Here is a 25364-nt window from a genome sequence, read left to right as displayed (position 1 = left end):
CCCAGCACATTCCTGAATGCTTCAGTATCATATCTGCAACCACAGGCTTCTGGTCTGTGGCTGAACTCTCCCTTTCCAAAGATCATAGTAGATCCGGTAACCAGACCTACTAGGTATTCACTGATCTTAGCCATCGTAGTCCCAGTCTCGCTTCGAGAGGCGATTGAGGTTCATGCATGCAATATTGTGATGGTGAACTGACTCTTGGGTCAGCCGTCAGACAAGCCTTGTCGGATCTTTACCATATTCACCACACGAGGATTGATCCATTGCCGTCGGAACTTTGGTGGCTGATAGCCTTCCTGGGAGGCTACTCAAAGATCTTCATTCTGACATACTCAAGAAATCTTTCGACCATATGTGCTCAGATTTTGGCAAACCAAGAAGCAGGATGACGCAAGTCTGGGTGGGATTCAGTAATTCGTCGCTGGTGAAGTTACAATGCTGTGTCTCCTGAGAAGTTTGGAGCAAGATCACTCCTACCACTCACATATCACTCCTTATCCATTGAAATAACGCATATTACAATACTTCATAGGGATATAAGTGACCTCTTTACGACCAGCAGAAAGGTGAAACGATGTTTCTCATAAACCCTGTCAAGGGTTACAAAAAGGTGAAAGGGGAAAGCTTTGTTAAAACTAGTCATTCCCCTGGATCGTCTTTAGATGTGTCCTTGTCATATTTAGGAGAGATCGCAAATGTTGTCTTAACATTGCTTTGCACCCATTTCCAAGACAGAGAAGCAGCCATGATGTGCAGACAACATTCACTTGTAGCCGATTTCATGTTCATGATTGGCATACGAAAAAAGCCACGCCTCCCGGTCATGATGGTCTGTTCACGTAGTCTACAGTCACTCCTCTACGTCCGCAACCAGCAACCTCCACTTGCCACGCTCTACATTAACGTAAGTCTCAAACTTGGTTTCCTTTAGTAAAACGAAACAGGAAACACAAACGCTAGTCACGTGTCTGCCGCAACAGCACCAAGATCGAGTCAAGTTTGGGATTACAACCTTCGGAAAATAAAACCTTTCCCACTTCACACCGCGCCGGTAGCAGCTGATTTATCCCATCGCCAAACCCCCAAACTCCCGAATGGAACTGCAAGATGATGATCCTCACGAGCGACAAGATGAGACTGCCGACCTAGGACAGTACCTCTCGGATGCCTATGGACCATGTCTATGTGAGCCGACTCCTTCCGCATCAGGCTGCCATCATACGAATATCTTCGGTCCAAGATCCGCCTCGGGAAGGCCTCAACTGAAGAAGGGCCAGGAGAACAACGTCCTCATCTACTCGGGCTGCTTCAATCCACCGCACCTGGGCCATTACAATCTCCTACGACGCGCATTTGAAGACAGCCAAGATCTCAACGTGATCGCTGCCGTCGTATATCCGGTCAGCACAAGAGTACTGGAACGCAAGGCCGAAAGGAGACAGCAATGGCTCATGTTCAACGTGGCCGAACGCGTACGACTTTGGCACGGTGACTCGAATGAGCCTCAGTAGTACTGGACTCACGACGGTGGAAGGCTCAAGTTTGAAGAGATGTGGACTCGTGTTCTGGGAGCAGTCAAGCGAGACGGCTTCGATCTCAAGTTTATTGAGGTAGCAGGACCTGATCATGTCGTTCCCACGCGTGTATTCAAGCCGTTTGGATGGGATTTCGAAGTCTACAGAACTATCTTGAGCAATGCTGGAAGAGAGTTTGATCTTGTTCAACCTGGAGGGCAACTCGAGAGAATGCGTGGATATGGGTACTGGGAGGATGCTATCGACTATACCAAAGCTGCGAATCCAAAGAACGACTACACAGACTCGGAGCACGAGTTGGTGGAGGAGCGAACCATTGTCAGCAAGTCGCGCTTTACGCTACTTATACCTCCATCGATCGTCGGGGCAACTTCACAGCTACATGAAGGTAGATGGATTAGTTTCGCAATCAAAAGTACGAAGACATACGCTAACAAACACATGTATCAGTGGATCGTCTCATAGCAGACACGGACAACAAACCAGTCACAGTCACCGACGCTCTCTCTGAAACACACATATCAGAAAACGATGCTGGCTCATATGAGAAGACGGAACAGGGTAGCTACATTGTTCCCGAGGGACGGAGAATCAAAGTTTGTAGACGAGTCGGGGACTCGGAAACTTGGATTCGCTTCGTTCCAGCGGATGCCGCGCCCTTGAAATTCAGCTCGACCCGAATTCGGCGTATTCTGGAAGGAGGATTTCTGAAGGGAGGGAATCTGGCGGGAACTAGTTGGACGCGAAGTATGCTGGAGGATGAGGCCCTTGATAGTGTCAAGGAAATGGTCCTGCATCCGGAGGTGCTGGCAAGGATTATGCTCCAACGACATGGAATCAAACGACTTGATGAGACTTGACGGGGAATTGGATTGAGCTTGATGAAATAGGCAGCGGGCTTGGGCAGGCAGGATTCTTGAGGTCTCTCCTAGCACAACGTTGTTTGGGTGTCCACAACCTGGGACCAGTTTCTTTCGAGATAGCTCTCTTCTTGAATTCATGGCACTGCTATAAGAATTCTTCGACCGTGTTTCTTTGCGGCTTTCTCCATTTACTCAGACAAAGACATGGTTCGAGCTGATGACAGGCCATTTCATCGTAGACAAGAAGCACACCCTTGGTTCATTTTCTCCCTTCTGCATACCGACCAGAATCAAGTTCGCATCCCAAGCAAATTTCAATACAATGGGAGGCACAGCCTGTCCCGAACTCAAGCACATACTATGAGTTCAACCAATCTTTCAAGCTTTTCAAGTTAGTAGACCATGACAGTGCCACAACCTCGTCTCCGTTGATCAATGCTGTTTTTCTAGAGCAAATTTCTTCCCACCCGAAGTCTTATAAGGTTGCAAAAATATCGAGCAGAACTCTCTTGCATAAGATCTGTCAATCAGGAACAGTGGCGAGTACCCATAGTACTAGATCAGTCCGTTTATAAGTTGGTGTGTGGTCTATCAAATTCCTTGCCTTCAGTGGCCTATCACCACCAAATGAGGAATTGAGAACCTCGATTACCGATTCCATGTCCCACAGAAACCAGGCAAAACTACGTGACTTTAGATGTGTCTACGAACTTCACAAAATTCCATGCAGAAATATTAGCATGCCGGATCAATTTGCTCAAGGGTTATGCATGTGCAACGTCATTCTAAGTTCCATAGCAGTGGGCATTATCAACAACAAGAACACGGGATTAAAACGACTGGGACATTCCCGTCTGATTCGGGCTCACATAGTCAGCTTCTCCGGCAAGGCTTCGAGTTGGTGAAATGGATAAACTCGTTATAGGTCATGTCCTGCAGTAGCGTTATCAATAGTCACCAGCTGAAAGCCAGATGCGGAAATATTAAGAGACGGGCCCTAGTCGACGAGCTAGCAGCCCTACAGTTTTGGAGTAACGCAAACACATAAAGGGAGGACCCTGCCGATAAACACCCTTCACTGATCGTGCATGGGCTTCCCTTGTGTCTGCCTCCATAGCCGCGGCTTTCGTCCCAACGATGACGGCAACCATGCCTTCCGTGCCGCCTTTGCCGGATCAGCAAGACATTGCTGAATTCAGCTATATCGACGACAAGGTAATCCTGCCCTCGGCATCAACTCACATCAGACTTCTCGAACTCTATCCATCGACACACGGATTTGACGCCGCATCCGCATCTGCGTCCGGAGCACCCAGTAATACAGACGAAGGTGATTCTGACAACGCGTCGTCTCACTACTCGAGCCCTCTGAGATGCGCCCTCTCGACGACCCCGATCGCCACGCCGCGGCTATACAAAGCGCTGTCATACACCTGGGGTACATCGGGAGCAACTCACAGCATTGACATCGAGGGTGCGAGCTTGCTCGTCACGGCCTCGCTCGACACGGCGCTGCGACACATTCGTCGTAAAGATGAGCCCGTCACGCTCTGGATCGACCAAATCTGCATCAACCAGGAAGATGGTGCGGAGAAGGGAAATCAGGTGGCCCTCATGACCCAGATCTACACCAAAGCAGAACAGGTCATCGTCTGGCTGGGTCCGGCAGAGAACAACTCCGATGCCCTTATGGAGTGTTTGCAAGAGATTGGACAAGAGGCTGCTGACCTGAACATCGAGAGCTACCTCACCAAGGAGGGACTGCCGCTGCTGCACAGGATCATGAGAAACGAGAACCCAGAAGACCCAGTGACTATGCAATATCAGCCTCTAATGGCCAAAGCCGTGGCCAAGTTCAAACCCCTCTTACACGAGATGATTGCCTGGAACGAAAGGGTGTGGTTCACTCGGGTCTGGATCATCCAAGAGCAAGCTCTCGGTACCGACCCATTCTTCCTCTGCGGGTATAAGACAGTAAGACTGGACCTGATCCCTCTCGCTACTCTCGTCTGGGACGGGTGCATGTCAACGCTCAGCGTGCCGACTGAAACAAGCGAGTTCAGGCAGCTACTGCTCAAGGCCCAACAACGACGTTTGAGTCCTTTGATGTCCCTGAGACGTAGGCGCCGGAACTTCATGAAGGGCATAGGACCGGGAGATGACTTCTATTACGTCTTGAAGAAGGCGTACGTCGATGGGGCCGCCCAAGTGACCGAACTTCGAGATAGAATCTACGGTTTGCTCAGTATTGCCAATGATGCGGATATATTGGGGATTACCCCAGACTATGTCACCCAGGATAGCCGACCCACCTTCATCGACGCAGCTCGCGCTCTCATTCGTGTCGGCCGTCTAGAGATGCTCTCATTCTCACAGTTCCCAAAGGACGTTGAAGGGCTGCCATCCTGGGTTCCGGACTGGAGGCCGACCCTAGAGCATTCTTACTTGTACGCGTTCGAGGATGCAGACCAGCGCATCTTGCAGGCTTCAGGCGGGACCTCGACTGAGCTTGTGCCCACGGACGACCGCGACGTGCTCGGGATTCGCGGTATCCTCGTTGACACCATCGAAACAACAGGTGACGCGTGGAGGTGGGAACAAGGTCAAGAATGCCGCTACAAGCTTCTCCAGACGATCAAAACCTTGTGTGAGGAGGCAGCTGCAAAGGGATTTAGCCACGAGATTTACGAAAACAGTGACAGACAGGCGGAAGCCATGTGGCGGGTGCCCGTGGCAGATCTGTACTGGAACGAAGGGACTGTCTATAGGTACCAACGACCCGATCCAGCCGTCAGAAGCGACTACGAGGACTGCATGCATTGCCACAAGATGCTCTTCCTGACGTTCGAGGTCTTTCCCCCAGAGGAACGCCAGCAGCTTTTGGACGAGTTCAGCAGACGAATTCCGGGGCAGTCTAACTACAGTGAGAACATGGACAAAATGACTGGGAAGCGCCCATATATGACGCAGAAGGGTTACGTGGGCATGGGTCCGGGCAAGGCATGCCCGGGCGACGTGGTGGTGATACTGTTCGGCTCTCGGATCCCGTACGTCCTGAGACCGTCCGGAGACGGGACGATGTACTGTTTCGTAGGGGAGGCATATTGCGATGGAGTCATGGACGGCGAGTTGTTGACTAAGCGGGAGAAGACCACGTTTCTGATTGCGTGAGTCGTCTGGTTGTCCATTAACAAGAGGAGGAGAAGAGGGGGAGAGGACACGTCTGAGAGTTGGATGGGAGGCAAAGAAGCGCTCGAGCAGCACAGTTTTATTTTATCTGGGGTACTCGTCGAGTGTTTCCTCTAAAGGTGTTCTGTTCGACCGTCCGATCTCTATGTGAAAAGTCTATGGAAAGAAAAGCCAGTTCCCTCAATGCCCGCCGTGATGTGTGATGGTATGAATGCAATCCGTGAGATACATCAATGAGAAAAATGAGAGATAAAGGGAAATCGTCAGGTAGAGACTGAAGGGTATTTCAAAAAAGGGAAAAAAGAATCCAATTTGGAATTGTGCGCGCTGCTTTTTTTGCACGCTGATGAGATATGCTGCCCCAAAAATGATTAAACTCCTTTCGCTCGGCCAGAGCGGAAATATTGCCAGAAACCTCCCAGACATTCGTCTGGCGCTATGAACATTGAAGCATGAACAGTGAGCCAACCCTGGCCCAAGACTGCGCAAGTACGAATCCGTGTGCGGAAGCGCATACTGCGATGAACCCTGCGATCGAGCCGCAGGCAACCCGTTTCCCAAACAGTCTCTCTCTCTTTCCTCCTCCGCTGTGCCGAGAATTTGCTCAGTGGTCGTTGTAGTCCTCGTCTCTCATGGTGTACATGATGTCTTGGATAACGACGGCCCTGATGTGGTGGTACAGAACGAAGCAGTAAGCTCCTAGTAGACAGACACTCATTCCTGTTGCGAACCATTTCACGGCCTCGTTACCGAGCTGGTTCGCGATGGTGATGGTGGCGAGAGTGAAACCTGTGTTGGGGAAGACCATGGCCCACCAACCCAAGTGGAAGTAAACAGGCGGCGATGAGATGACGGCGATGGTAGCGATACCGAACCACCAGGCAGCCAAGGCCCACAAGAAGATGGCGCTCATGAGAGCAATGGTCCTGATGATGCCAGCGTCGATGATGATTCCATCGCGGTCGGGGTCGAGGTTGTTGGGCAGTCCGTTGGCCATGCCGATGAGAGCGAGGGCAGTGAAGGCCGGGGGACCGACGTTCATGAACAGACCAGGGCGATGCTCACGGTGGGGAAGGCCTGCGGACATGAGGCGGCCGACCATGTGTGCGTACATGAGGACGGCGACGGACAGACCAAGACCCTGGCAAGTGAGGCCGGCAACGACGATGGGCACTGCCGCGATCTCGGGCTGGGTGTCGGCGATGACGGAGGCAATGGTACCAGTAAGCATGATGGGGAAGATGGGAAGAATCCATGTTGGCATCATGGTCTGGAGGCCAAAGTTGTGCCTGGCAAAGACGAAGCTGTACTGGCCAATGGCCAACATGAGCGTGACGATGAGGTAACCCCAGAAGGCGACCTGGATGGCCCAGACGAGGGTCTCATCGTTCTCGGGGATGGCGTATCGGTTCGTGCTGGTGATGAGCGTGGCGATGGACAGGAAGAAAGTCGGGAAGAAGAAACCCTCACGCTCGTGGGTCAGGGACTTCTTCATGTCTCCGGGGTAGAGGAAGAATCTTGTCAACATGGCGGAGCAGACGAGGACGAAGAGGATGATGTTGATGACATAGACGACGGTACCGATTTGCCTCAGTCCGGGGAACTGATGCGGTTGTGCGAAGATGAGGAGCGCGAGACCTCCCGTGCTCATGGTGAGGGTGTACCACGCCCAGGTGAAGTGGTGGATACGTGCCTTCCAGCCCAACCTCGGGCGGTTAGGGTCGTTGATGTCAATCATTCCGAGGCCGGGAACATCGCGAAGGTGGCTGTGGGCGGCGGCGTGAGGTGTTGTTCCCTTCTCCACGACGGGCGTGATGGATGTGTTGTAGCCGTCCTTCTCCGTCTCCTTGCCCTTCTTCTCGTCGACGAATCCGAGGTCTAGCGGTGCCAGCTTGGGTGAGTTTGGTCTGGACGTCTGCCACTCTGCCGAGTTCTTGCGTGTCGACACCTCAGACTCGGTCCACGCCGAATGTTGGGGATCTCTCCGATCCATTGTGGAAATCTTTTTTGGCGTTTATTTTTTGTTGTTTTATATGATGGTGTGTATGCTCGCTGGTAGTGACCGGTCGAAGCAGGATACAGGCAAAGCACGTCGAATCTCGCAGAGAATAAGTCGTTCGCTCGCGTATGGGGTTGTTGAGTGAGTGTCGGTTTGTGGGTAAAGACCAAACAAGAGGAAACTGGGGAAAGACGGGGTATGAAGTTCTTGATATATGGAGGCGACGATGGTGAATGTTGTGAACCAAGAACTAAACAGAACTAAAAAAGGGGCACTTGCTGTCGCTGAACAAGGGGATTCCAGCTCCGGTGGATTGATGCTAAGATTGGAGGTCTTGGACCGGATGATATATCTCGAGAGACTGGAGAAGATGAGAGGGTGCGTAATGAGTCCGGTTCTTCAGACCAAGCCCTGGTTCTCAGAATAGATACTGACTGACTGATAAAACAGGGTATCAGTCTGGTGGAGACAGGTACGTGCAGTCAAGTCAAGGTGAGAGGCATCAGTAGTAGCAGCAAGAAGCAGGGGGGAGTGAAGAGAGAACAAAAATACACCAAAGTGTGTGCGTATGAGACAAGACAGTCCGGTAACTGGAGACTGGACGTATTTGGTTTCTGCCACCCTTGTTTGAGAAGTGGAGGTTGTATGGCAGAAGGGGAATGGATGTGTCTGCTGTCTCTGTCTCCTCCAGGTGTTTGTGAGGCTCACTGACCTTGGAACAACTGTGCGGTACGAGAGAGGGCACGTCTCAACACCAAATTTGGCTCGAAGTTAAGACGGGAGACCCGCAGGAGGGCGTGTACTGTAGGGTGTCTGTCCTATCCATGCCAAGGAACGCAATATTGGGCTGTGAGAGGAGGGTATGGACGAGCGACGAGGAAGATCCACAGATATGAAGATCCAAAGCGGGCGGCGATATACCGCATCGCGGTAGCATATGGTTACGTTGGCTTTGGTGGCCGAGTGTTAAGACATCCTGCAAAACAAGACCTAGCTTGATGCTGTGTGTGTGTATATGTGCAGCGTCGTGAGGGTGCAATGGGAAGTCGTGTAGTGAGGCTCTTTGCGAGAAACGTGGGCTGGCGTTTGGGTGAGTCGTGGTGGCGGCCAGCCGGCTCGCGGGTTTCCAAGACGTACCCCCACGACCGACCATGCACAGGGTTACCCAGATGAGCGACGACCGTTCACCAGAAGAGGAAGGATCTCAACGTCAGGGGTTGGCTGTCGTGGGTCCGGCAAGACGGCGAGCAAGAAGATGGACAGGCTGGTGGTTGAAGGAGAGTTATGGTGAAGGGCGCCTACCGTCGCCTGTCTCAGACCAGGGTCACAAATGCGGTAGCTGATGTACATTGATAGGAGAGAAGAACCTGCGGCCAGGGTCAAGGGGCAGGCCCATCGATGTGAAGTGATACAAGCCTCGAAGTATTTTGGGGCCCGAGGGGTACTCCTGGATCGACACGGCTTGGGCAAAGACAGCAGTTCGGTCGTAGCCGTGCCAAGAATACTGCGTACAATGAGAGAGAGAGAGAGGCGTGCCAGGACGGGAGATGGACTAGGAGTGCGTATGAGATACTCACAGAGAGAGAATGAGAGGTAGGTTGGGTCGGCCAATCGGGGGGCCGCCAGGACACCAAGGCCGCGAATCCTCGCATGTAGGGGCCGTGTGTCACACACACCCGCGGCTGGCTTGCTTCTTTGATTCATTCTTCAAGACTTCCTTATCTGAACAATGGTGGATGGGGGCCATCTCGGCGTCGATCACCCACGCACCGCACGGGAAATGGAGGGGACCATCATAGCTGCGGCTCTCTCTCTCTGCTGCTGCTGCTGCTGCTGCTGCTCCTGCTGCACCTGTCCGTACGGACTCGCAGACATAAAGACAGTGCAGGGGTACAGGGGTGTCTGGTAGGTATTGAATCGGGAAATATTAATAGCCCATGCATACGCCTGTTCAAAGCTCGCCTCAGGATGGGCTGGAACATCACGTCTTTGGCAGATACCAGACGACATATTCGTAATTAGTAGGCAGCAGAATACATCATCAACTGTGGTAAGGAACAGCAAGATAGGAAGTATACGTATCCGATCTCAGATTTCGTGGCGCCCATCAGAGATATTCAGGTAGGACACGCACCGTGACGCACGTCAGAGTCCAAGGGGGCGTCTGCGCACGCGCGGCGCGCTTCTTTCGTTGCGGTCCGCCCTTCCCTTTCCCTTCCCTCCCTCCCGCGCCGCCGTCGCCGCCACCACGGGAGGATGATGCTGGCAGCTGCAGAGCAACGCTTGAAGCAGCGCTGCAGTCTGCAGCAAGCAACAAGCATAACTCGAGTTGGGAAGGGCAACTAAGTGTGTCCCTCACGGGGGACCCCCGGCTGTCTGAGTCGGGACATTCGTTTCACGATCTGAGCTCTGGCCGCCAAGAGATGGGAGGACCCGCCTCTTGGACCTCGAAACACGTTGCTGGGAGTTGTTGAGAGAAGAGCCATGACGGGATTCGCATGCAGAGCTTTTTTCTTTTCAAATTCCTGTGCAATGCAGATTTGTCCCTCAGCTGGCTTTACCCTGTTTGCTGGCTGACTGTTGCTGTTGCTGGCCGCCGCATGGACTTGTGAGAATGGAGACAGAAAAAGGCCAAGCCGGCCTCAACAATATTGGACTCCTGCCAGCTCGTGTCTATCGTCTTGGCCACAGTTCGCGCACTGAACAGAAGAAGCGTTCGTAATGAAGTGCTGCGCATCTTTGCCAAGGCCGGTTCTAGCTTGACATTTCGAATAATTGTCTCCGTATGTCGTGATGAGACTGAAGGAATGCTCCATATGGTTCATCTGCAAACATCGCCCTGCCGCAATATGTTCAGTGTCACCACCGGTCGAGACGTTAGCGGCCTACGCCTCACTTAGATGACGGGCGCGAGTCACCCAGATCATAGATGGCTCATCGCCCAAAACGCCTCAACCTTAACCAAACACTCGAGAATCCACCCCCACTTGCAATGGACACGAAAATGTGTCGGGACCGACGAAGAGCCTCGACACAGAACGTCTACTGCAGCAGAAGGGCCGCCGGGGGTTGCAGTGAAGGGGATCCTCTGGCGTAGAGCCCGGATTCTTCCCTCTCCAGTGTTTAGTGTATTTTCGGCGGCAGCGCAAGTCTGACGGGATTCAGGAGACGGAACCCACCCGGGCGAAACACCGCTCTGGCCGGACATGTGAAGAAGGCGACCAGGGATCTGATTCGGGACTCAAGGGGACGAAGAGATAAGCGTCGAACAGCCAACGGTGACACTCGACGGGGATGATCAGTAACAATTCCCTTCTCTCGATTCCCATACCAAAGAGTCAAGACTCAAACTTCATCAACACGACCCCTGGAAAATTCGCCGTACCTGTCCCGCTGTCGGGCCTGCGGCTGTCCCACCCGTCCAAATTAATATAGAAGTCAAAAAAGAGGGCCGCCCGTCCCGTTGCCCTCCCAGATTGCCCCTTTCAGGCGCCCTCCCTGGCCAGAAGTCTCACACCTCATGCCCCCGGGGGTCCTGGACTTTCGGGTCTTGGAGGCTTCATGGGTGGCTGGCCCTCGTCGATTCGGAGGTTGTAGAATTTTTGACAGCTTGGACGATGACGAAGATGGACAAAGAGAGAGATGACTTGTCACGGAAGATTTCTGCTGATGGTTCTCCGCCTCTTGATCGACGTCTTGGATGCCCAAAGAGCCGTGCCGTTCGAGCCTAAAGTGACAGTGATGACAATTCATTGTTCAATGCCCGCCACGCCTACGGATGTTAGTGACAACGAGCAGTGGGCAGTGGTGAGCGACAAAACCACACACACAGACAGCCGCCACAAAACGTGGTCCTTGATGTCTTGGCCCCTTGGCCATCCATCCATCAGACTGAGTAAAAAGAGGGTGTGCATATGTGCGACCGCAAATCATAGCTGGCTTATTTCTATACCACAGAGTCTCTCAAAGGTGCTCGGTCGAATTCCCCTTCGCTCTGTGTGCGAGGCTTGAACAGAATACCACCACACGATGCCGGATAGGAGCATCTCACAAACACTTGAGCAATTCGGACGAATGCTGGCGGCCCTGCGTACTAAAGCGGTAGAGAGCTGTACCAAGCACACTATGAGAGATGCTAAACGTACAAAACCCCTAGAGCCGCCAGTTTCTATTCTCGTGAATTCTTGGCTCTTGTTTCTTCTTTGGTGTCCACAATCCGATTAGAGCTCGCGTTGCGTCTTGTCTTTCTCATGTTTGTTCGCGAGCGAAGCCTTGGTGATGCAACTCATCTCTTCGAACATTGTGAACAACTTGGCGTTCTAGCACCATCGGTTGCTCCACACCAACAGAGAAGCAGTGGCGGTGTTTCTCCATGGAGCGATTGATTGTGCACCGCAACCCAATGAAGCTCTCAAAGCAAAAAGTGTATGGAACGCCAAGATGATGCATCACGAACGGGACATCGCCAATAGAGGCAAGTCAAGAGCACATACGTGGTATCTCTCTAGAGTCTAAGGCAAAGTCTAGTGCAGCAACCCAAACACCCTGTCCATGTGATCTCATCCAGCACATTTTGACGTTCCTCGCTTGCTGACTTGGCTTTCAATAGGGCGCCGGTGGGTTTGCACATCTGCATCTGCATCAACCCGTTCCGGTAGCTTCGTCTTCTTGCTCAATCTCTTGGCCAGATTGGGTGACATGATCTACCAAAACGCCCAGCGCCAAGTAGGAAAATCCCCATCTGCTGCCTTTCTCCCTAGCCCACATCGCGCTTCAGTCGCGGCCCACAATCGGTCAACGGAGTCCAAGACGGCCTTGTCTTCCTGTCTTACTGTTGTAATGCATCCCAGCCAGCCAGCGCGCAGGACGATCACATCTACACTACGACTGCGACACCGCCGCCGCATCGCCAAGGCGTACCTCGAAACGTCCGGCTCAACGCCCGCGGTGCGACGATAAGCATTGCCCGGCTGCATTCACTGCCGTGTTCGCAGCATTGGCAATGCACCGCCGCATCATAGAAGAGGGTCCATGTCGATGATAAGAGCGACGGACTCATCAACTATTACCTTCCCGCCGTGGCAGTGGACACTACCTCTTGGCGAGAGCCTCACTTGCCAAGTTTACTACCCACTCAACCAGCACATTGAGAGACTTGTTAGGTGGTGTGTATTTGTAAAAGGCTGCCAGAGGGAAACAAGCAGAAACACCAAGCGGTGACTATAGCATCGCACGGCCTGCGTCGATGCACCGCCTTTCCTCATCTCCATATCTCAGTGGTGAACATCGCCGCCAAGTGATTGTTGACGCGTCGGGCCTCCATCCGCACCACTTTTCTCCTTTGAGAAAGAAGTTTGTCCGTCCACTCCGGCCACCGAGAACTAGTCGTTGCATCGTCAACGACGACTCTCCTTGAATCATCCATCAGCCATCCGTCAACATTCCTCATCATCCTGGCAACCTGGGACATTTGCTGTATCTACACCGTGACATCCCCTGTGGAGCGTTCTATTGATGGAGTCTTCTTGGCAGTATTGGAACTCGTCGGTTGTCCAAGCAAGTCCAAGAACCAAGACATGCAAAGTTGCAGATCATCCGGCGCCTGTACGTAGAAATTGAAATTGCCCAAAATTTCACATCGTTGTCTATCCGTCCGCTAGCTAGCCCACGGAGCCTGAACCTGTCACCGCGGACTACCGGCTCCTGTTTGCGCGCGCTAGACTAGGGCCAAGGAGACCGTTTTGATTATTTCTTTTGTTTTCTGCTTCCTCTTCATATCGTTTCTCGACGTAGGGTACGCTACTCTGTACGTCACCTTTCCAAGATCAAAGCAACCAAGGATCATGTCCAAACACCTACCTCAGTCCAAGCAAAACCCGGCCAACGGAGAAACGCATTCCCCAATTTTCCTTTTCACAAAACTTATTAAAAATTCAGTAAAGCATTGAACCGCCGACCTATAGACCGAAAATTCTGTGGCGCCTCCGTAAAGCCCCGATGCGGCCGGCAAGTCTCCCATGTCCGGGTCACCGTGCTGTGTTCCTGAATGCTGGGACCAGGTTGCTGATATTCTGGTGCAATATCTCGCAACCATGTGAAAGTGACCGGGTTTGGGCGTGTTCCATGTCGTTATCAATCAACGTCGATGCCCGACAAAACCCGTAAACCCCCCTCTGGGCCCTGACTCAATAAACACTTTCTCTGCCATCCTTCCATGTCGGGTGTACCGTCTCCTCCCTCCCTTGCTGCTCCGTGCACGGAACCCGACTGGACGGGTCTGGCCCGGCGTATCTTCCGGCGGGCTACCTCCGGCGGCGCCCAACGAAGAAGACGGCCGGACCACCGTCGACGAGTCGTGCAGCGAAGCCAAGGTGCAGGGGCGATGAGGGTTCGCGGCCCTGAATTTCGAAAAGCAATATAGAATAAGCTTCATTCCTTTCGGTCTGATATTTTTTTAAACACCCTTCGATTAATCTATCCTAATCGCCGCCGGCTGACATGGCAATCTATCGCCATGCTACGCATTCAACCACTCAAGAACGCGAAGGTACGTTGAAAACTCTGCAATGCAACCACCATCGGCAGGGCCGTATATGGAAGCTAGGGAGCTCCCGCACCTCTATGGACAAATAAGGCAAGTCATCGCCAGAGTCTTGGCTCGAAAAGAGGTCTGCCACGGTATCAGATAGATAATCGTCTGCCCACTGCAATTGAGTACATTATGTCTTAGTGTCCCTACTTTCTAAGGATGCAATACGCAAAATCGGCATCAAAATAGCGAACTTCTTGATGCGGCATTTCTATCGTCAATGGAAGGAGATGAGATATGTGCTCACCATGACCGGAGACATATGCAGTGCCCCAGTTTCCTGTTGATGGAGCCATCAACCAACAGTCGCCAAGCCCAGAAACTGCAGATATTGGCCATTCTCGGTAAAGAGAATTGTCTATCTACGACGTCCATCTCTCTAGTGTCCCAAACTTTTCACAAGAAGCGATCACCTACAGCTTCATTCGTAGGAATTGAATGTTTCAATGCCGGGCCTATCATGGCTGAATCTGAATCCAGATAGGTGCATGTGGCAAAGAGCAAAGACGGCCAGACAAGATATTGCGTACTTGTCTAGGCCCGCGCTGAAAGCCCTATCTCCCCATTGAATAAGAATAGAAACATCAAAAAGCTGCTCCATACAACGGGGCTGGTAGCGCCCCGTAATCCCGCGCCCTCGACAATTACGAAACGATGACCCCTGGGACCGGCCTGTCTCAAGGAGTTGAACAACGCAGACACTAACACCCGCGCGGTATCCACAATCAAAGAGCCCCTCGACTCGAGGTACACCCAACGCGGATACATTGCTGTCTAGAACAGTTCCACCTAGTGATGTTTCCGCGAACCTCTGAACTGTAAGAGTTTCACTTCTGGGTTATTATTGGCTCTCTACTTCGCCTGCCAGGCTGCTAGCTAGATAAGCTAATGTGAGCTGCAAAGTCAGCAGCCGCCCATGGCAGCCTATCATACGCACCGAAATTTCAACGACATCGATGATCGGCTTCCTATTTGTGTTGGTGTTCGCGACCTCAACGGTCGCAGCTATTTCAAGACAACCACTCCAGATATAACTTGTTCAAACCTCAAAGGCGTCACTGATATCAAGGCTCGTAGACGATCTGAGAATCTTACGAAAATTTCACGGAGCAGTCTGTACTTCTTCTTCGTACTTTACGAATGTTATTTACACTCTTTCGAACAATAACCCTCTTCACGTTAAGCTCGTACGATCTTGCATCGATTAAATTAAAAATCAAGGGTGTGTGGCTCAGAATGTTCATACCTTTCTGAGGCTAGAGTAACCCATACAAATTTACAATGCACTCTAGAAATGGGGGCCCTTTTCATATCGAGAGTAGTAGCGGTCTGATGTTTGACATTAAATTATATGATTTGGCTCCTGAAATCCCGTCGACTCCGATTTACGGAGGCTGTCTTTAATAACGGCAGTAAGAGATAGATCCCTGTCATTCGTGGACACATACAGACGTATCCCTCAGTGCCCTCCATCAAGGACATGTTCAGGAACTTCTTGACTGGTCCACGGGCATTTCCAACTTCAGCTCAGGGGGTCACTATATTGAGCGATGGAACTCCCACTGTCCAGAGCCGGTTTGACAGCAGGACAGCGGTGAAAGACACAGGTTTCGTAGACTCACCCCGGTGGATCAGGGGTTGGTTTACCAAATGTTCGTGAACCTTGGTTCAATTCTCAGTAACCGCTGATGGATGTGCAAACATGTACGAAGATGACCTTGATGGCTTGCAGCTTCGATTTTCATCATCGTATAGGCACAGGTACTGCGAATCGCTCGTCCTGCGTTACGATAAAAATGGCGGTCTTTTCCAGATAGTTAAACGTCAGGAAAGGGGGTAAGGATCACAATCCCACTCGCACCTCATTCAGTGACTCGCCAGTGGAATTTTCATGAGAACAAGTGGTTTCCATTCTGTGACTACCGGTCTTACACTGTACACACAAGCGTTACAGAACCATTCTTCAGAAGACGGCTAATGTCCAAAAGATCCCCCCAAAGCGTCTTACCACAGCTCGCAAGTGGGCTTCTTGTCCTTGCACTGGAAGCTCTCCTTGAACTCCCGACTGTTGGACATTGTGCCAAGAATACGGGCCCACTTGGGCGCATGAGGATCAGTATAGATCCGGTTGATGGCTGTGTCCTTCCGAGACATGCCACACCACCAGTTGGAGTACGTGACGAAGAAGAGCTGATCTTGCGTGAAGTGCTCGAGGCCCGGCAGATCCTTGTTGGGGTGCTTGTGGGCACGGCGCTTCCAGGCCTGGTATGAGGCCGAGAGTCCGCCGGCATCCGCAAGATTCTCGCCAAGGGTGAGGCGTCCATTGACGTGGAGAGGCTTGTCATCCGGTCCTGGGACGGTGAAGTTGGAGTACTGGTCAACGAAGCATTCAGCTTTGTCCTTGAAAGCTTGTACAGTGGCGTCGGACCACCAGTCAGTGTAGTTGCCGTTCTGGTCATAGTGGCGGCCGGTGGAGTCGAATGCGTGGCTGAGCTCGTGGCCAGCGACGGAGCCAAAGGCACCGTAAGACATATAGGCAGGGACTTCGACGTCGAAGACGGGGAACTGCATAATGCCCGCCGGGAAGACGATTTCGTTGCCGGGAGGATTGTAGTAGGCATTGACGGTAGGAACCGTCATGCCCCACTGCTCCCGGTCGACGGGCTTGCCGAGGGCTGACCACTCGTAGCCAACAGCAAACTTGCGAACGGCGAGTGCGTTCTTGAAGAAAGTCTCCGGGCTGATGTCGACGGAGTTGTAATAGTCATTGAGGCTGGGAGGATCCATGATATCGGGGCTCTTGGTCGGGTAGCCGATCTTCTGGATGATGTTCTGAACCTTCTCCATGGCCTTGGTGGTTGTCTCCTTGTCCATCCACTTAGCGGCCTTGAGCTTCTTGGTGAACTCTGTCTTGATGTCGGTGATGATGGTGTCGCCGAACTTCTTTGCCTCTGCCGAGAAGGCCTTCTCAACGAAGAAACGGCTGAGAATCCAGCCCAAGCCGTCGTCAACGTGACCAACACATGTACGCCATCTTTCAGGGGCAGACTCGGGGTCCTAGATATTAATCAGTATCATGCTGATCGAATGCACAGGTTAAGCTTACCTTTCCAGCAAGCTCATTCTTGAAACGCTTGTAAGGCTTGAGAGCATCGGCGTCAACGTAGGAAGAAAGGGACTGGACAGCCTTCCAGATGAAGTAGTTCTGGATGACCTCCTTATCGGTCCCGGAAAGAATTGTAGACAACTCAGTCATGTACTTGGGTGACATTACGATGACACGCTCAACGACAAAACCCTCGGGGACGAGATCGTGGATCAAGGCCGTAAGCTCAATTTCCGGAGCAAGAGCAGATGCCTCATCGATGAGCATGGGGTTGTAGGTTTTCTGCTTGGTTGTCAGTTTCGTCGGGTTCTAGTGCTGAGATGTTCCTTCAACTCACAGTGACATCCTCGAGCTCCTCGGTGGGAGGGGAGGCGGCTGCCAGAAGCTTCTCAAGATCAACAACCTTGGCAAAGTTGTCCTTGTTTCCATCCGGGTAGATGTTACCGAGAACCTCGACTGCAACTCCGCGGTACTTCTCGACGAGCTTCTCATCTTCGTATCGCTCCTTTGAGGGAAGTCCCAGGCTGTACGGAGGTGCGACAGAAACAACGACAGTATCGGGGTCTCTGTCATCCGCACCAGTGCCGGATGCAACGAAAGCGTTGACTCCGTATCGGGATAGGAGCAGAATTGTGTCTTTGGTCGGGCTCGAGTCGACAGAGGCAGCCGCCTCGAGTGGGTAGCTGTTCTTGATCTCGTCCAGAATCTGAATGAGGGGCTCGACGCCGATCTCCTTGATTTTGTCCTCGTCAACACAAGCATCGTACGCAGCCTTCATCTTGTCAAAGTTCTGCTCATCGGCGGACTTGTCCGTGGATTCGAGACGGAGGGGCGAGAAGTACGAGTGCTAGAATTCGGTTAGCAGAGGTCGCGGCCATGGTTTGATTGTGCTGACCTGGGAGTCTTTGGGGTAGGGAGCCTCAAGGATGTGACGAAGCAGCAGCTCCGAGTTCTCGGACATGATGGTGCCGGTGAAGGCATCGCCTTGGTCGGCACGGAGATCGTGTCGGTCCCTCCATCCTCCGCAGACAAGCTCCTCAAAGTCGTTGCATGGGTCTAGCTCCTTGTAGTTCGGCGACAAGTTGTACAAAATCTCAGAGGCGGCATGGACACAGGCTGGTGTCATGCAAACGGGCGTCTTCTCCTCGTGGATGGGTTTCTGGGCTACACCAAACAACTTTAGTAGCTGTCTACGAAATCGCCTGAGGGGTCCTAACCTTGAGGGATGTTATAGTATAGCAAGCCGGCAGCGGTAGCCAGGACGAAGACCTTGACAACAGCTCTACCCGCAGAGCACCGTTGGGCGTACGGGCATCGCTTGGGCCGGCCGTAAGACACGCCCTGCTCCGGCTCCGGGATAAGCGGCGCCTTCTCCGACATGACGGGCGATTGCGTGATGAGGGCCTGTTGATAAAGCTCTGGCGATAAGACGATTAACGAAACCAGCCAGCTGAGAATCGAGATGTGTGTGTGTGTTGATAAGGGGAGATCCAATGACTGGATAGACGTTGGTTGCAGATGGGAGGTGGATCGCGTGAGATCTGATGGAGCTCTCGGAGCTTTGGGGGGAGCTTGGAGCTGGAGCTCCTGGGCGATGACGCTTTGAAGCGGAGAAGCAGCTGGAGTGCAGCTGGCGGGGCGACTTAGCCGAGGCTACTTCGCGTGTGGGCGAAATTGGCAGTGACTTCAAGTACCTCGGGATTGAGCTAGGATGCCTGGAACGGGACGTGCGCCGGGGAAACTCCGCTCAAACTTGGGACCCTTGGCTTCTGAGGCCTCTCGCTCATCTCTCACTCACTCATGAATCTCATGATGGCTAATGAATGGTAAGCTTCTCACTGGGTCACTCACTTTGCGCAATACAGAACCCGTGATTGAGCTCTTTCTTTCCGAAATTTATACATATTGGACTCTCAGCAGTAGATCGTGCTTGAAACTCACACCTTTCCCTCTCGATGCACCACCATTGCGCGTCTAGTGTCTCATTCCCTCAGAGCATGTCTGTTCCTGCAGTAGCTCTGGGTACTGTGTTTTACAGTAATCTGATCTTCACATATGATCGAGTACCTATAATCTTTGCATCAAAGACTGGATAGACTAGGCTCCGTGGCGCTCGGTGGACTTTTCGGCCGGCCCAGTGTGGCGCTTGGTCGTGGCTTGTAGTTGTAGCCTCTGGCCTGAGTCCTGACTAGGAAAGACTAACTTTCGACGGAGGAAAGCCATCCTCAAGAACTAGCTCTCCAAGTTGCTTTGTTGGTTCACACTGGATGAAAATTCAATGTCACGAATCACGCTATCATGGATAACCCGGACATTCCGGATCAATAATCATTCATCAAACATCGAGTCCAGCGGTTCAAGATTTCCGATAACGGCTTGAAGTATCCCGAGCACTCCGAGCTCACCCTTCGGTTTCTTGAGCATACATAACCGATGGTATCTTTGCAAGAAAGAATGCCAATCAACTCATCATGCGCGTGACTACGTACGCCAAGCTCTACCCCACGCTTGAGATCACCAAATTCATACTACCCCTCACCACCAGCCAATCCTCCGGAGATATAAGCTGCAGTCTTATTGCTTGAATTCGGCTCATTCAACGCTGGCTCACGTTGCATTACATGAACGCTACGCCAGATAGGAAGTTCGCAGGATGTCACGTAGGCACCATGAGATGCGGACAATGCGGGCTTTGCAAGTGAGATTGGCCCATGGCATTGGTCGTAGAAGACTCAATGGTCTTCCCTCCGTTTCTGCCTTGATTCTGCTTGCTTATGGAACTTTTGAACTTTGTAAGAGGGGCTCATGATGTGATGAGCAAATGATGATTCTCAAAATTGCATGTTTAAAAGTCAAATGACTTGATCATTCAAGAACTTTGGATCTCCGATATTATCAAGTGAATCGAGGGAATACCGCGATAGTTCCATTATGCGACAATCTCTTCTGTCATTGGCCTTGACGGTCACAAGTGTCTACGCTTGTCAGCGTGACTGGGCCGCGCTGAACCGCCGCATCGAGAGCCACAGTCACCACGATCATGGTCACAAGAAACGAGACATGGCAGTGGAATACCCACCTTCTCTCACGGAATATGAGTCTATACTTGTGAACTCCTTTGATAGCAAATCGCTCGACGAATGGTCTCACTACTATACGTCTGGAGATCATCTTGGCGGACACAACCGAACTCTAGCTGAGTGGACGCAACAAAAGTGGATCGATGCTGGCTGGGATGCTTCCATTGAGGAATATTGGATCTGGTATACTGCTCCTCTTGAGACTACCTTGAGTTTGAATAGACCAGATGGAAGCGTCCACAATGTCAGTTTAATTGAGGACATGCTAGAGGAGGATCCTACTACCAGCTATCCCAACCGAATTCCGGCCTACCATGCGATGAGCGGAAGCGGCAACATTAGCGCCGAATATGTTTACGTCGGGTATGTTGAACTGAGACCCACGAAATAACTGCTTTCAAGGGTGCTGACCCTAAGATGCAGTCGCGGACAACGCGGAGACTTCCAGGCTTTAAAAGATGCTGGAATCGAATTGGAAGGCAAGATCGCGCTGTCCATGTACGGTGCGATTTACAGAGGAACCAAAGTGAAGAATGCACAGGTATGTCTTACTCAATCTGCGGGATGGTTAGAGAAAATTGACATTTCAGGACAACGGCATGATCGGGGCTGTTCTTTTCACCGACCCTCTTGATGACGGAGAAATTACCGTTGCAAACGGTTACCTTGCGTACCCAGGTTAGTCCATATCGTAGCCCTGTACGTTAGGTTCCACAAAGACATACTTGGCTAAGACATTGGATGACTCTAGATGGCCCAGCTAGAAATCCTTCTATGATTCAGAGAGGCAGTGTCCGTTTCTCCTCGCTGTACTCAGGTGATCCTTCTACAGTCGGATATGCATCAGAGAAGGATGGCCCCAGGAATGATGTGACTCCTTACAACCCAACCATTCCATCTGTGCCCATTAGCATGAAAGATGCGGTGCCATTGCTCGCCGCTCTTGATGGAAGCGGCTTGTCCGCTGAGCAGGTGAACCGCAGCAGCTGGATTGGCGCACTGCCGAACATCACTTACAGCAGCGGTCCAACACCAGGTGCCACCCTTGATATGGTCCATTTCATGAACCAGACGGTTGCTCCCTCTTGGGATGTTATTGGTGTCATCAATGGAACTCATCCCGACGAAGTCCTCATTATCGGGAATCACCGCGACGCTTGGGTTATTGGGGGTGCAGCGGATCCAAACTCGGGCTCTGCAGTTCTCATAGAGCTTTCCAAAGCCTTCGGCAAGCTTCTGGATAAGGGATGGAAGCCCCGTCGTACGATGTATGTATGCTGATTCTGTGTTTTATTGTTCATGCGAGGGAGCAAAACTGATTCGACTTCTAGCATCTTGGGCTCTTGGGATGCTGAAGAATTTGGCTTGCAAGGGTCGACTGAATGGGTCGAAAGTCATCTGCCTTGGCTCGTGACGAACGCTGTCGCCTATTTGAACCTCGATTTCGCTGTTTCGGGTCCTCGAACTGCTCTTTCTGGGTCAGGCGAGATCCAGACGGTCGCCATTGAAATGATGAAGAAGGTTCTTTTCCCTGAAGATTGGGGTGTTGGACCAACCTTGTACGACATGTGGTTCAATACTACTGAGGGTGAGATTGCTCCTCTGGGAAGTGGCAGCGATTATGCTTCCTTTTACCACAATGGCATTAGTGCTGTAAGTCTTCTAAAGTACCGCTGTTGAGATAGGTGAGACTGACACATAAGCAAGATCGACATCGGATCCGATGGGGGCAAAACTGACCCGGTCTACCATTATCACGGGTAATACCAAGTCATTCACGTGATTTCAATGACGCATATGACTAATGGAGAGTAGACACTACGATTCGTATACCTGGATGGCAAAGTTTGGAGACCCAGGCTTCAAGATCCATCGGGCAATGGGCCAGTGGCTCACCTTGATCGCATATCATATCGCCGATGATGTGATCATCCCCTGGGATCTGCCCAATGCCGGACGCGTGCTACGAAACCATTACGAGGATCTCAATGAGACCATCGCCGGGGACTATCCCAGCCTAAGTCTATCACCCATTGACGACGCGATTACCGAGTTCGAGACCGCAGCCGAGCGCATCGCCACAGTGGCCAAGCAAGCCCTCGCTTTCAACGACACGGTCCTCATCGACGTGATCAACAGCAAGTACCGAGACTTCTCGCGTGGCTTTGCGAGCGCCGGCGGTCTCCCTGGACGCCCGACATTCAACAATGTCATAAGTGCTCCCGGTCTCGATAACGGCTACGGCGCCGACGTCTTCCCCGCCGTACAGGACAGTCTGAGCTCCGGCAATGAGACGCAGGCCCAAGAGTGGGTGGAGAAGAGCGCATCTGCAATCTCCCGCGCCGCAGAAATCCTAGGCATCTAAGATGAATAGACCTGTGTGTTCTTTTTTGCTTTTTTTAAGTATTTTACATGATGTGGGTTGCATCTTAATACATCGCTCCAAAGAAATCTAAATATCAATCTGCTTTACGGTACAGTCAGGGTATTATCGATACTTTTCGCACTCCTTTGCCAATCACATTACCACCAACGTTGTTGTTTATGAATACATGTAGCCAAATAGACATTTACCAATCACTGAGTTTGCTGCTTCCTTTCTGCGAGTCTCCGTATAACGAGCGATCAGGATCGCTCTTAGAAATTTGCAGCAAGCTATCGCTCGTAGTCAGTCGCCTCAGCGGGACTCTATCGGGAATCAGGGTGGCGAGCGAATCCTTCTTCGTGGAATTCGCTGTCGAACTCTCGGGGACATCATCCGTGGCGATGGTTGCAATGTCCTGGGACACAATCTTGACGTTGCCGGAAGCTCTGGTGGAAGTTCTATTCGTGGAGATGTTGGTGACGTAAAGGAGCTCGGGGAAGAGTCGTCGGACGAGAGCTCGGGCTGCCGGCATGCATGCCACGATTGTTCCAACGCAAAGCTCGATGTGGGACCAGAGTGCCAGGCCAAAGAAGTCGTCTAATCACAAGTCAGCGAGATGGACTTTGATAATCAAGGATTACGTTAACTTACAGGTTGGGTTCCATGATTTGTTGAACTGTGCTACACTGCGCAAGCGAACAGCACTGACAATAGTGATGCTGTAACATACAGATTAGTCGAAAGACAAAATAGCAAACGTGGGTGGCTGAACTCACAAGATGCCAACGCCAAACATAGACATGATACCGGCTTTCTGCCTCTTCTGCAGGTTGAGCCTATAGATCTGCGTGGCTGGCAAAACCAGCATCCAGAGATCAAGAGCGATGTTGATGGCCGCATGAGAGAGGGCCATGGCAGACAAATCAATGCAATAACCGGGGTGTCTGCCATCCCATCCAAACCAAAAGTAGCTGAGAGGTTTGCATTGGTTCAAGTTGACAATGACAAATGTGACGCATACAATGATGTTGAAGATGTGCGTCGCCCACAAGATTCGGCGGAAAGTCTCGGTGAGTGCTCCGAAGATGCGTATGTAGAGAAATAGTATCGACGCTTTGATGACTGCAAGGGTCACAGAGTAGACAATCTCAAAAGCGAAGAAGCCCTAAATTTGCGAGTCAGTTATGTTCTAGATGTCGTTGAGCTCCCGAACTTACCCTGATGAAATTTGTAATCTGGTCCACTGTGAGCGTCCAAATGTCTTTTCCGAATCCCTCTTGCCGTCCAAGATGTGTCGCGACCAAGAACGCAATCATCATTGCCTTTGAATGCAAAGGTTAGCTGAGACCTCATGTCGGGGCCGCTCCGCTAGACTTACGTATGCAAAGGTAATGGTTGTATCGTCCAAACCCCAAGTCGATAAACCTATCCATTTCGTCGCCAGCCGCATGGCAAAAAATAAGGTCACCATTCCGAAGAGAAATGACGGGACCCATGCGATGGAAACACCTTCATCATGATAAGCGAATCCGCAGTCTTGCCATGTTCGATTCTTCGTAACTAGCAGGCTCGTGTTAGCATCTCCCGGCATCTTTCGACCAACAGCTATAATATTCTTACTCAAAGCTTGCTGCACGCTGCACTGGACCCGAACGCAATGAATTACGGCCATGTTATAGTTCATGTCTTCGCAGAGACATGTCGAATTACTGAACTGGCACGATGTGTAGTCGAGGGGTTCGAATAGGCATGGTAACTTGGGTAACTTGTCAACACCTTTGAGTAAGATTTAATTCTGGAATCACTTACTGCGCAATCTGGCACATCATCGTAAAGGCCATACACTAATGGCAGGCTTGCCAAGAAAGATAGTAAAATAAGATATGGCTTCATCGCAACAATCATGTGGTTTTCGCTGTGGTATCAAATTGTGTGGTGATCAAATCATGACGGAAGTGAAGGCGTCCAAGGACTCGTGGGGGTGCGTTCCGGTGAACACCAAAGTCGGGAAGACCAGCAGTGCGAGATTGGGCAGAAGAAGGATCGAGAGAAAATTGTGCAACCATGAGAGGGGGAAATACCTGGGAAGGGTAACAAATATGGATGAGGGCACGGCTCGGATCAGCCGCCGGGGAGGACGGGGCGTCGTCGTGCAAGCCACGGCGGAGATGGCAAAGTAGCCTTCCGGGTGCGGACAAGTCGGCCCAGACCACTGGGGCCGTCATCTGAAAGACTGCCTGACGCTGGGAGGAGAAGGGGGGGAGGGGGTGGGCGTGTTCAAGTGTCATCACTCGCACGCTTCTGCGGTATCCCACGTTTTCCGTCCGACCTATGACTGCCTTGGGTGGGAAAGGCCATGGTTTCCTGGTGTAACTTTACGGCTAGACCCTGAACTGAGGGACAAAGTCTCAGATGCCCGCGGAAAGATGTCCTGCAGGTAGGTTCCCACTTCTCTGGCTGAGGTGCGGTCAACGCCCCAGAATCTGAATCGAGGGGACGATCGGAGCCGGGCAGAGGCCTGAAGTCTGTGTGGATTGGTCGGTCGTTCGCTTAGTTAAAGTTTGAGAGCCTTCACGAGGACGTCTTCCATCTTCTGGAAATCGACAGGCCAAGCAGACATGGCAAGACCGCC

The 25364-nt window shown here is 51.8% G+C and overlaps 6 protein-coding genes across 6 annotated transcripts; 3 read left to right on the top strand and 3 right to left on the bottom strand.

Moving 5' to 3' along the window:
- Window positions 1-1100: 1100 nt before the first annotated feature.
- On the top strand, window positions 1101-2401 carry HER10_EVM0003465 (uncharacterized protein; the record flags this gene model as incomplete). The annotated part of the gene is made up of 3 exons (XM_035473140.1): window positions 1101-1478; window positions 1518-1929; window positions 2007-2401. 3 exons carry the CDS (start codon window positions 1101-1103, stop codon window positions 2399-2401), a joined length of 1185 nt encoding a protein of 394 aa, XP_035332391.1.
- Window positions 2402-3522: 1121 nt separating this feature from the next.
- On the top strand, window positions 3523-5544 carry HER10_EVM0011750 (heterokaryon incompatibility protein; the record flags this gene model as incomplete). The annotated part of the gene is made up of 2 exons (XM_035481173.1): window positions 3523-5357; window positions 5405-5544. The coding sequence occupies exons 1-2, from the start codon at window positions 3542-3544 to the stop codon at window positions 5542-5544; spliced, it is 1956 nt and encodes a 651-aa protein (XP_035333415.1). The 5' UTR covers window positions 3523-3541.
- Window positions 5545-6197: 653 nt separating this feature from the next.
- On the bottom strand, window positions 6198-8001 carry HER10_EVM0008522 (C4-dicarboxylate transporter/malic acid transporter; the record flags this gene model as incomplete). The annotated part of the gene is made up of 1 exon (XM_035478040.1): window positions 6198-8001. Exon 1 carries the CDS (start codon window positions 7584-7586, stop codon window positions 6198-6200), a length of 1389 nt encoding a protein of 462 aa, XP_035333005.1. The 5' UTR covers window positions 7587-8001.
- A 7711-nt stretch (window positions 8002-15712) lies between these two features.
- Window positions 15713-18869, bottom strand: HER10_EVM0007909 (peptidase family M13). Its single transcript, XM_035477449.1, has 5 exons — window positions 18505-18869; window positions 18183-18451; window positions 17625-18134; window positions 17288-17569; window positions 15713-17238 (listed from the first exon to the last, which is right to left on the bottom strand). Exons 1-5 carry the CDS (start codon window positions 18665-18667, stop codon window positions 16186-16188), a joined length of 2277 nt encoding a protein of 758 aa, XP_035332943.1. The 5' UTR covers window positions 18668-18869; the 3' UTR covers window positions 15713-16185.
- Window positions 18870-20218: 1349 nt separating this feature from the next.
- Window positions 20219-22732, top strand: HER10_EVM0004734 (peptidase family M28; the record flags this gene model as incomplete). Its single annotated transcript, XM_035474367.1, has 7 exons — window positions 20219-20730; window positions 20791-20908; window positions 20958-21045; window positions 21119-21635; window positions 21699-22020; window positions 22075-22127; window positions 22183-22732. 7 exons carry the CDS (start codon window positions 20219-20221, stop codon window positions 22730-22732), a joined length of 2160 nt encoding a protein of 719 aa, XP_035332533.1.
- An 11-nt stretch (window positions 22733-22743) lies between these two features.
- HER10_EVM0009957 (CFEM domain-containing protein) lies at window positions 22744-24953 on the bottom strand. The gene is made up of 7 exons (XM_035479428.1): window positions 24542-24953; window positions 24353-24488; window positions 24111-24292; window positions 23950-24054; window positions 23509-23897; window positions 23384-23451; window positions 22744-23329 (listed from the first exon to the last, which is right to left on the bottom strand). The coding sequence occupies exons 1-7, from the start codon at window positions 24635-24637 to the stop codon at window positions 22938-22940; spliced, it is 1368 nt and encodes a 455-aa protein (XP_035333173.1). The 5' UTR covers window positions 24638-24953; the 3' UTR covers window positions 22744-22937.
- Window positions 24954-25364: the final 411 nt, after the last annotated feature.

The sequence above is a fragment of the Colletotrichum scovillei genome (genome assembly GCF_011075155.1).
Source record: "Colletotrichum scovillei strain TJNH1 chromosome Unknown Contig00006, whole genome shotgun sequence".
Classification (NCBI taxonomy): domain Eukaryota; kingdom Fungi; phylum Ascomycota; class Sordariomycetes; order Glomerellales; family Glomerellaceae; genus Colletotrichum; species Colletotrichum scovillei.
Note: the sequence above shows the minus strand (reverse complement) of the source record. Positions and strands in the feature narration are given on the sequence as shown.

Bases quoted from the DNA above. Each gene is read 5' to 3' on its own strand.
- HER10_EVM0007909 (XM_035477449.1), bottom strand. From the start codon at position 18,667: ATGTCGGAGAAGGCGCCGCTTATCCCGGAGCCGGAGCAGGGCGTGTCT. The intron at 18,135-18,182 runs GTCAGCACAATC...ACCGAATTCTAG, and splicing joins CCTACCCCAAAGACTCCCAG to CACTCGTACTTCTCGCCCCT. The intron at 17,239-17,287 runs GTAAGCTTAACC...ATTAATATCTAG, and splicing joins AGAATGAGCTTGCTGGAAAG to GACCCCGAGTCTGCCCCTGA.
- HER10_EVM0009957 (XM_035479428.1), bottom strand. From the start codon at position 24,637: ATGATTGTTGCGATGAAGCCATATCTTATTTTACTATCTTTCTTGGCA. The intron at 24,293-24,352 runs GTAAGAATATTA...CGAGCCTGCTAG, and splicing joins CAGCGTGCAGCAAGCTTTGA to TTACGAAGAATCGAACATGG. The intron at 23,330-23,383 runs GTAAGTTAACGT...ACTTGTGATTAG, and splicing joins CAAATCATGGAACCCAACCT to ACGACTTCTTTGGCCTGGCA.